Genomic DNA, 11,192 nt, shown 5'->3' on the forward strand with positions numbered 1-11,192 from the left:
TTTTTAGGCGGTAATTTTAAATAAAAATTTATTTAGATAGTTAAATAAAAATTAGGCCTTTTTAGATAGTAAATACAAAAAAATCCTTATTTTTATTCATATTTATAATTTCTTCAAGCCAAATAACTCTATTTTATTTTGGTTGTACCTACATCACTTATTGAGCAAGATCATTTCCTAATAATTGACATTTATTATCTACATTCTGCTAATACTTGGTGAAAGCTAAGAGGATGATATGTAGAACTTAGAGAGAGAGAGCGAGGGAAGGGCGGGGGGGAGGTCATATAAAGAACAAGTTCAAAATCACAATCAATTCCTTTTTCAAATCCTACAACAGTTACATGAGCCTTTTCTGCATGCTACAAATGATCTATGAAAAGGAAAATCCTAAAACAAAATAAGAAATAGGGGTGTGTGCTTGAATGATAGACTAAGGGCCTCTTATACTTTATTGAATTGAGCTGAACTGAACTACTAAATTGATTGGAACTGATCTGAATTGAACTCAACTGAAATGAACTAAATAAAGCTAAAATGATTTGTTTATAAGAGAAGGAAATTAGAAACTGAACTGAACTGATTGGAGCTAAACTGAACTGAACTAAATAGAAATTAAGCTGAAGAGAACCTTCAATCAATTCAGTTCAGTTCAGTTCCTAATTTCCTTATCTCATAAACAATTCATTTCAGCTCTATTCAATTCAGTTCAGTTCAGCTCCAATCAGTTCAATTCAATTCAGCTCACTTCAGTAATCAGTTTAGGCCCTAAGATACGTTGTTTGAGGGTTTATTGAAATATCTCTTTGGAAACAACGAATATAATGTCACTAAAAGTGTGTACTTGTAAAATTAGGAATATCTTAGTGGTCAGAATATTCTCCCAGACTATCAAGTAAGACTTCGAAAATAAAACTTTTTAGTGAGAGAAAGTAGCTAGAGAGAAGTTTGAGCAATACTTACTTGGGATGCACTTTGGAGTGTGTGTGTGTAACAACGACGAACTTACAAATGTTTCACAATACAATCAATTGTACCTTAATAATCCTTCACTATACAACCTATTATATAATTTAAATTGCAATGAAAACTTGTTCCATCAATATATATATGATGGGGATACCATGGATACTTGTTTCAATATTCACTTTGATGGGTCCTAGGATAAAACTACAAAAAGATCGGGATGTGGTTGGACTTGCTCTACAATGGGTACTACGACTATTTTTGATGGAGTAGGCTCTTTCAGCATGTCACAATTAGCTTTACACTCAAAGGCACATGCTTGGTACCAGGCTTTGCTATAGGTTTAAGGTTTGTAGGTAAAAGAGGTGCTGGTTTAAACAGATTGTGCAAACTTAGTTTCAAACTTGGAATGTACTACTATTCGAAATACTTCCTTATTATGGACTTTCAAAGCAATAAAACACTTGGGTGGTAAGTTTGACGTTTGTACGATCCTGAAGGTTGACCGTGACAGGGTTCATCACGCACATGATATCGCTAATATGTACGGTATTTCAAAGTTCTGTTTTTCTTATAATATTTAGTTTTTTGTGTTTAGCTATTCTAAAAATTAAAAAAAAAATATGATGGGGGAATTTATATTGCTCTTGGGGTGTGTGCTCCTACGTTTTTAACCAAAAATAATGAAATATGATTAGGTGACAATGTTGCACGCTTGACACGTGAATTAGATTTCCACTGTTTTATATTCGTAACTCTTTTGGGTTCCCTCGAGGACCGTTTAAATTTCAAATTTCAAATTTCAAAATTAAATTTTTGAAAGCAAATTAAGCGAAGGAAAAATTGTAAATAACCACCCCTCAAATCACCTAAAATTGATTTTTATCACCCCTTTTTTTTGTTTATTTTAAATAACCACCCTTTAAAGTAGTAAAAAAAAAATAAAAAATAAAAAATAAAAAAATTAGAAATCACCACCCCATAATTAATTCAATTTTTTAAAATAAAAACATTGATTTTCGTGTCAGTACTTAGTATACTAAAGTTTTGGAGGTCATTTTGGCCCCATGGGTTCAATTTGAGGTCAAAATTGAAAAAAAAAAAAAAAGTATTAGAAATGCCTCGTATTGCATGTTGAAAATTACCTCAATTTGCTTGAAATTCCCATGAGACATTTCCGATACTTTTTGTATTTTTTGACCTCAAATCAGGCCCAATGACCCAAAGTAACCCCCAAAACCTTAGTAAATCAATTTTTGACACGAAAATCGATATTAGTTAAGGGGTGGTGATTTCTATTTATTTTTTTTTTTTAATTTAAGGGGTGGTTATTTAAAATAAACAAAAAAAGAATGGTACAATCAATTTTAGGTGATTTGAGGGATGGTTATTTACAAGTTTTCCTTAAGCGAATCCCTATTTTTAAAAAATCGAAAGCATAAAAGCATTAGTACTTGTGTTTCCCTAAGTCTATGTGTACCCTTTTCGAATAATTTCCACACCTTAAACTATACAATCAATTGTATCTCTAATTTAGCTACTTATTTCTCTGATCTTGTCTCTACTCTAGATGATGTTTTATTTTCTTGTAAGCAATACGATTTTGTTTCTTGGTCTCATGTTATAAGGGATGAGAATGTTGTTGCTCATCACCTTGCTAGTTTAGTTCTTTTTTATTCCGAATAATTTTGGGAGAACTTCTACCATCATTGATTAATAATTTGACACTCAACTGTTCTTTGAAAAAAAAAAAAACTATAAAATCAATTTTTTTTTTTTTTTTGTCACTACAATTGCACCCTTCATTTCTAGTGACTAGTGGCTTGAAAAAAAAAAAAAAAAAATACATATATGAGGTGAATGATGAATCATCTTGAGCCTCTCCTCAACGATAAGAAAATCCTCCCAAAATCACAAACACCCACAAAAAAAACCTTATAACAATCCTCATTACCTTTTCTTCCACCTTTTCTCTTGCAAAATCCACAAACACTAAACCAAAAAACACCAGCATTTTCATTTCACTCTTTCTTGTATCATCAGTCCAACAATGGCGTCTACTGCAGCAACACCCACCTCATTCTCTCTCCTCCAATCTTCTTCCTCACACACTTCCTCCTCTACTCGCTCCCCCTCCTTCGTCCGCCTCGCATCCACCCTCCGCCCTCCTCTCCGCCGTCTAGGATTCGTCGGTTCTGCCGCTGATGCCAGCTTCTCCTTCCATGTCGTCTCGAAGATCCAATCATACAAATCACTTTCTTCTAACCCCATTAGAGGGGTTGCTTCAATGGCCAAGAAGAGTGTTGGGGACCTCACCTCTGCTGACTTGAAGGGGAAAAAGGTGTTCGTTAGAGCTGACCTTAATGTCCCTCTTGATGACAGCCAAAATATCACTGATGATACTCGAATTCGTGCTGCTATTCCTACTATCAAGCATTTGATCAACAATGGTGCTAAAGTCATTCTTTCCAGTCATTTGGTATGCGGGTTTTCGCTATTTTTCCGTTTCATTTTCTGGTGTTTTCTTATTTTTTTTAATCCAATTACTGCTCCCCCAATTGTTTGATGCTAATTTTAATTGGGTTTTGATTATTATTTTTGATGGATAAACCATTTGTTAAATTCTGTCATTTGAGGTTTTATCTTTGTTTTGCTTGATCATTTTGTTTACACTATGCTTTTATTGTGTTTAGCTTGTATGATTGACATTGTAATGTGTGATTATAAACTTGAGCTGATCAGAATATACTGCAGCTGCCTAATGTAATCGACTGACAGCTCGAAATTTGGGTAAAATGGTTATGTTAGTATTTGGTGTTTTTGGATGATCTTGAAATACAGTATTTAAAAACCTATGTTACATGTATGATACTTACATTGTGTGAGAAATTGATTAAATCCGTTCTGGTTTTGTTTTGAATAGTGTTCCTGTCCTCAATCTGGATTTGTCTCAATGATTTGTACTCTGTTGGTTGCAATAAGGACTTTAACTGATGATTAATTTTACTCATTGTCCTTTATCCTGGGTTTTTATATGAAAATGCTGACTAATCTGAGGTTCTTCATAATCTGTACATACAGTGCTTAGTAATTGTGCAATGGCTGTTTAGATATCCTGGGATTGTATGGCTTGTGTTTTCTTTTCATATTTTCTGTCACGCCTTATGACCTTTGTTATTGTAGCTTTTTTTTTTCTTTTTTTTTTTTTTTTTTTTTTTTTTGAATCTATAACAAAATGAAGAATTATGACATATTGAGCTACTAATGTTTCCTGTAAAATTTGCCAATGCCTAGGTATCGATTTGGAATGTCAACTAGCTGTGCAGAGATTTATCATTTGCAATTGAAGTTCTTATCTTTATATCGTCATTGTAGATGTGGTGCATAATATGAGACTTTGCCTCGTGGTTATTTGTTCAGTTATAGACTCATATGCATCATCTCAACCTGAATAATGTTCTCTTTATGACATGATTGTGTGAGTTGCTTAAAGATTTTCACTTGTACTGTAATTTGCTTAAACATTATGTTTAGACCTTTTACTCTGACGAACACTATAGCCAGCATCTAAACATTTTTCTATTACTTTTTACCTCATTAACAAGTCCTATGGGAACTTGGTGTTTTCAGTGCTCTACAAGTAACAGAAAGATTACTCCATTCCTCACTAACCGTCTTGAATTTGATTCGTAATCTGGATATAAGGCTTCTAAAAATGGAATTGTCAATTTTTATGTACCTTAATACCCTTTTCCAATCTTTTTTATACATATGTTATTTGTTTTTTTTATTCCATCATATATTTCCATTTTGTATTATACATTTAATCCTAGTATAAGGAATTTGTCTTCCTTTTGATTTCTTAAGGTGTGCATGTGTTTGTTTTAGTTATTTTGTAATGATTGGCTTGAATTTGACACAAAAATTTGTGTCACGCTAGATACTGATGTTTTGAACTCACATTTCCTAAATATTATTTTTCACTGAATTCATTTTTAATAGTAATGAAATTCTGTAGATTTTTTTATTTACTGTAATAAGTTTCTTTTGCTATTGTTTGCCTTTCTCTTTGTTGCTGGTAAACTAGATTGATTTTTCATCGATTTTGATGTACTGCAAAATTTAATAATATTCTATTATCCTGTGTAGGGACGGCCTAAAGGTGTTACTCCAAAATACAGCTTGGCACCACTTGTACCCAGACTTTCTGAACTCCTTGGTCTTCAGGTAACATCATGTGTTCCATGCTCCAAATTCATGATTATTACAATCTTCAAACAGTGGCTGACTTTATAGAGAATTTCGATATCTGAGATCTATCAACATTATTTAACCTCACATACCTTCCTTTTACTGCATATTGTAACTAATTATAATTTGAAGTTAACAGGTTGTGAAGGCTGATGATTGCATTGGTCCAGAGGTTGAGAAGCTTGTTGCTGGACTCCCTGAAGGTGGTGTTCTGCTCCTTGAGAATGTTCGATTCTACAAGGAAGAAGAAAAGAATGATCCTGAGTTTGCAAAGAAGCTTGCCTCCTTGGCAGATCTTTACGTAAATGATGCTTTTGGCACTGCCCACAGAGCCCATGCATCAACTGAGGGGGTTACTAAAGTTTTGAGGCCATCTGTTGCTGGCTTTCTCTTACAGAAGGTAGACACTTTTTATTCTTTTTTTTTTTTTCAAGCTGCTTCTTTGAGATCTATAGAAATCAAGGAAAGAAATGTCATGCGTGTACTTCAGTTAAGCAGAGGTTTGAACTTTTCATATAAACGGTGCTGAAGAAGCTTTGCTTACAGCTTGCCTTACTGATTGCTTACGAGAAGCTTACATTTACTCTGATTTCCATTTGGAGTTCCATACAATTTTTTTTTTTTTTTTTTCTAAAATCACAAAAACCGGTCCTTAATTGCTATCTTTTGTCTATTTTTATGGATAATAAATATTGGGAACTTGTCTTGTGCTATTTTACTTCATTTGATATGTTACATAACTGAGTTTTTTATAGGCATAATTGATTCTCTGTAGAGCACAACACCACCAATGACTAGCGTAATTCATGTTTGCCCATTCTCATACCTACATAACCCCCCCCCCCCCTCCCCTCAAAAGAAAAAGGAGAAAAACAAAGGTGCTTGAAATCTCTTAGCTGACTATTAGGTTTCCTTTCCTCACTTTCGAGGAGATTCTATCATTCGAATTCAACAATGTTAATCATTTTAACAAATTTGGATTCTTTTGTTGTGGATCAGGAATTGGACTATCTTGTTGGAGCTGTTTCAAACCCAAAGAGACCTTTTGCTGCTATAGTTGGTGGTTCAAAGGTATCTTCCAAAATTGGAGTTATAGAGTCACTTTTGGAGAAATGTGATATTCTACTCCTTGGAGGAGGTATGATCTTTACATTCTACAAAGCTCAAGGTTTATCAGTGGGATCTTCTCTGGTGGAAAACGATAAGCTTGAGCTTGCAACTTCTCTCCTCGAGAAGGCCAAGGCAAAGGGTGTGTCTCTTTTGTTGCCTTCTGATGTTGTTGTGGCGGACAAGTTCGCTGCTGATGCTGACAGCAAGGTAAATTATCTTTTTACTGCAATTACCTTTTTTTTTTTTTTTTTTGGTAAAACTGGGAGTCTTAACATTTCTTCGGTTTTGGATGGCTCAAAATGGAAGAATAATAAAATTGTATAAAGCCTTTTCTGTTACTGACAATCAGTATGACGTGTGGCAAATTGTAGATTGTCCCTGCAGCTGGAATCCCTGATGGCTGGATGGGATTGGACATTGGACCTGATTCCATTAAGAAATTTAGTGATGCTTTGGACACTACCCAGACAATCATCTGGAATGGTCCCATGGGAGTCTTTGAATTTGACAAGTTCGCTGTTGGCACAGAGGTAAGACATTGTTTGCTTTTGCCTTAGTAAATTTTGAGGTACTCTGCTGAATCGTGATTGATCTGTAGTTTCAATTAATTACATGTAACATGTATCTGATAAATTATTTCACTGATAGATGTGCTTTTAAGATCTGTAAGTCATGATCCCAATCATTTTTGTTTTCATTTTGCTGCAATTTGGCACTCAAGTCATTTGTTTATTGCCAGGGCAAAACCAATTTGAAACTTTGTCCTTCAGGATCTGAGCTATTAATGTTGTTTGGTTCTTGCTTTGCTAACTCACCCACACAAACAACTCTTTTTGCTATTTTGATAATTATTGAACATCATGATCTTAAATATTGTTAATTAACGTTCTGAATTTTGCTTCTCGTTTGCAGGCTATTGCCAAGAAGCTGGAGGAGATTAGTAAGAAGGGTGCAACCACAATTATTGGTGGTGGTGACTCTGTTGCAGCAGTAGAGAAGGTAGGAGTGGCAGAGGCAATGAGCCACATATCAACTGGTGGTGGTGCTAGTTTGGAGCTGTTAGAAGGCAAAGAACTTCCTGGAGTGCTTGCTCTTGATGAAGCTGAACCAGTTCCGGTTTAAGACAAGTTCATCACGGAATACATTTTTTTTTTTCTCTCAACTTCCCTTTTTTCCAGGTTCAGCCTCTTAACATGAGTTTGTAACTGAGAAACAGATATAAAATGAGCCACTTTGTAGATTACCATTATTTGCAATAAATGTGTTTGATGTTGATCATATGAAGATGTTGCACAAATTTTGTGGAAATACGTATTCCATACAGAAGAATCATGATGTTGACGTGTTTGGGGTGTATCTATAATATTTATAACTCATACCCGCGCACAAGTGTTGAAATATATGGCATGAATTTTTACAATACTTTAATATAGAAAATATTTGAGTAATTAGAATATAGGAGCTTAGAAACACACAAAGCATGAGTGTGCAATAAGAAATATAATAAGAAACATAGTACGCTTTATTCTCCTCCTTATTCATATAATAAATATAAATAAAAATAAAATCAATAATTATTTTGTTTTTTTTCTCACTTCTGTGCAACCATGTGGCCGCGTGCAAATAAAACGAAGTAGCCTTTTAACACCAATATAGTAATCCATGTTATACTAATAGAGTAATTTAATTATTCTGACAGAATAGCTCTTATTCTACTGATAAAGTAACCTACCTTTACAACTGTTTGGGATATTTTCACCCACGACAAGTGGACCAATGAGGAGGTGCCACGTGTCAGAGGCTGGCAAGTCACCCTTGACCAATCCCCAGCTGACACGTGGCCTCTCCAGATACTCCCTTAGAGTTGCGGCCTTCAAGGACCCAATTCCCCAAAAATCCGCTATTTGGCGGCGCAGCCCATCAGTCCTTAACCTAGGAAGGGGCACTTTTCCCAAGGACCCTATAAATAGGGAAATATTCCCCCAAAATAGGGACATTCAGAAATTTACTATCATTTATTACATCCTACTTTCTCTCTCATCAGAGAACACCTGAGTGTGGAATCCAAGCAGATCCCCACCTAAATTTTTGCACTTTTTATTCTCCTTCAAGTTACTAACTTGAGCGTTGGAGGCGGAGCACCACCCAACCGGTGTCTCCGTTGTTTTTGCAGGTACAGAGTCAGCAGGACCAGTCTTCGAGTTGTAACTCTCCCAAGGGACAAAAACACCCAAAACATTTGGCGCCGTTTGTGGGGAGAGTACCTCAAGATGGTTCAAAATTCTGTACCAATTCTCAATTCTACCTCTCTACGTCCGGGTACTCACACGGGTAACCCGGACGACCTGCAACCGGTTATTCAGCTGGTAGGGTTTGAAATCCCTCAGCCTCCACCTCAGCCTCAGCCAGAGGTATTCACAGAGGAGGAGGAAGAAAAAGAAGACAATGATGTGGAGACCTATATGACTAAAGATGGTTCTCTTATCTCTAAATCCATCCGTTCCAGAGACCAGCTGGAACGAAATCTGGATCAGGCGGGCCCAAGCAGCCGGCCCACTGGGAGGTCAGACGGGGAAACCCGGAAGACCAGAGGAGAAGCTCCAGTCACCCGGAACGAGCTCATGAAATTCATGAACTCCTTCAAGGGTGAAATCAAGAAGATGATCAACAACAAGGCAGGCTCTTCCAAGAGTCAGCCGGCTAAAAAGACTCCCAATGATGGGAAGAAGAAGAAGCCAGTCAAGGACAGGCATCCAACTCCCCATCCAAAGGAGAAGGCAGCCGCAACACTTGACTGGTCTAAGATTCTAATGCCCCGGCGGCCCCAGCCGGAGGCTAGAAAAACGCCCACCTTCGATGCTAGAGAAGTCATCAATCGAAGGAGGCAGCAGCAGTCTGAGTTAGCTTCTACCTCAAGCTTTCCAGACAGCTTCAAGGAAGCTTCTGCAAGGAACTCTATGTCCTTGCATGAGAGTCGGACAGGCGGTAAATCCGTCAACACCGAACCTCAGCTGATGATAGGGTCTATGTCATACGCACCCCAGGCGCAATATGGGCAATATGGCCTCCAATTCATGCAGCCACCTCCATTCGGAGGTCAGGCGGCATATACTAATGTCCAGCCACTGGACTGGCAGCTCCGGCTGATGAGGCTAGGCGAACAGCCGTCTGCCTTTGCAGCCAATATAACCGAGGCGGCTCAGCCGGCCAAGGTTAAAAACATTTTGGTGGGTGCTTATGACGGCACCACCAACCCTGAAGATCACCTAATGGCATACACCAACCTAATGTGTTTACAAGGTTGGGACGATGCCACTTGGTGCCGTTGCTTTCCGGCTACATTGAAGGGCATTGCCCAGCAATGGTTTGGCAACTTGCCAGCCAGATCTGTTGACTGCTTCAAGAAGCTAGCCTTCTTGTTTGCCACCAACTGCTTAATGAACATCCCTGCTAAGAAAACAAGTTTAGACTTGAGCACCATTAAGCAGGGAGAGAGAGAAGGGCTACGCTCATATGTCAGACAGTTCAACCTGGTCAGGATTCAGATCCAGGGGCTGTCTGACGAGGTAGCATTCACAGACTTTTTCAAGAGTCTGAGAGACGGGTCGACTTTTAAGTTCGACCTTGTCAGAAAAGGGGCATTTACGCTACAGGCGGCCCTGAGGGAGGCGGAAAGCTATATACAAGCAACCGACCTCTGTACGCCTGGTAGCCAGTCAGACTCCAAGAAGTCTGACAAGCAAAAAGAGAGCCGGTCTGCTCAGCCGGCGAAGAAAAAAGAAGAGAGCAAGAAAAGAAAAGAAGTCTGGGCGGTCAGTGATTCTGAGCAGCCGTCCCAGAAGAAGAAGAAAGAGTTTAAACCGTACGTTCCCCGGTACGAGTTTAACAAAGATTGTAACTCCATCCTCATGGAGGTAAAGGACCGGCTGTCCATTGAGAAGCCGAATCCAATGAAGAGTTCCGTCCAGTCGCGGAACAAAAACAAATATTGCCAATTCCATGAGGAGGTTGGCCATGACACCAACGATTGCTTTAGTTTACAGCGGACGTTGGACCGTCTGGCTGACAAAGGGCATCTGAAGTCCTATATTTCTAAGTCCCCAGCCGGGACAAAGAAGAAGAACAAGGGTCAGTCCTCTAAGGCTACCCCCCAGCCTGCTAGTAGTTCGGAAACCGACAGGGATCCGATCTTCACCATAGCAAGCGGATTTTCTTGTGGTGGCCCTACCATCCGGGGCACCAAAAGCCATCTTCGAAAGATGGACAAGGATGATGAGGAGCAGGCGTCTGCCAGCTCCACTTTTCCGGATGTCCTCATTACTGAGAAGGACAGGGGCAGCGTCCGCCGCCCGCATGACGACCCAGTTGTTATTGAATGCAAGGTTGCCAACTAGCTAGTTGGGCGCATCCTTATTGACACCGGCAGCTCGTCAGACATCATCAGCCTCCGGTGCTTGCAGAAGCTGAAATACAACTCCAACAGCATGCATCCGGTCACCCACCCTTTAGTTGGTTTTGGGGGTGGGATGGTCTATCCAGCCGGAAGAATTGACCTACCCATCCGGCTGGGTGAGAAGGGCCAGGGACGACATATTGTCGTCAGATTCTTGGTCGTTGAGGAGTTGACTGCCTACAACATTATTCTTGGGAGGCCAACCCTCAACGAAGCCAAGGCTGTAATCATCCCTGCTCTCATGCTTATCAAGTATGAGAGGGATGATGGTTCTGTTGGTTCCCTGAACGGGGATCAGAAGACGGCCAGGGAGTGTTACCTCTCATCCGTTAGAGATACTGTGGCCGCAGACGGCCAAGGGAAGGAACCAATAGACCTTGACAACGTCAAGGATGCTCCTTCACCTCCACCA

The 11,192-nt window shown here is 38.8% G+C and overlaps 1 protein-coding gene across 1 annotated transcript; it reads left to right on the forward strand.

Annotated features, from left to right (window-relative positions):
• Window positions 1-2,852: 2,852 nt before the first annotated feature.
• LOC145592343 (phosphoglycerate kinase, chloroplastic-like) lies at window positions 2,853-7,605 on the forward strand. Its single transcript, XM_081648790.1, has 6 exons — window positions 2,853-3,445; window positions 5,116-5,193; window positions 5,357-5,617; window positions 6,217-6,534; window positions 6,699-6,857; window positions 7,240-7,605. The coding sequence occupies exons 1-6, from the start codon at window positions 3,017-3,019 to the stop codon at window positions 7,447-7,449; spliced, it is 1,455 nt and encodes a 484-aa protein (XP_081504916.1). The 5' UTR covers window positions 2,853-3,016; the 3' UTR covers window positions 7,450-7,605.
• The last annotated feature ends 3,587 nt before the right edge of the window (window positions 7,606-11,192 follow it).

This window comes from Chenopodium album, chromosome 18, assembly GCF_948465745.1.
Source record: "Chenopodium album chromosome 18, dcCheAlbu1.1, whole genome shotgun sequence".
NCBI lineage: Eukaryota > Viridiplantae > Streptophyta > Magnoliopsida > Caryophyllales > Amaranthaceae > Chenopodium > Chenopodium album.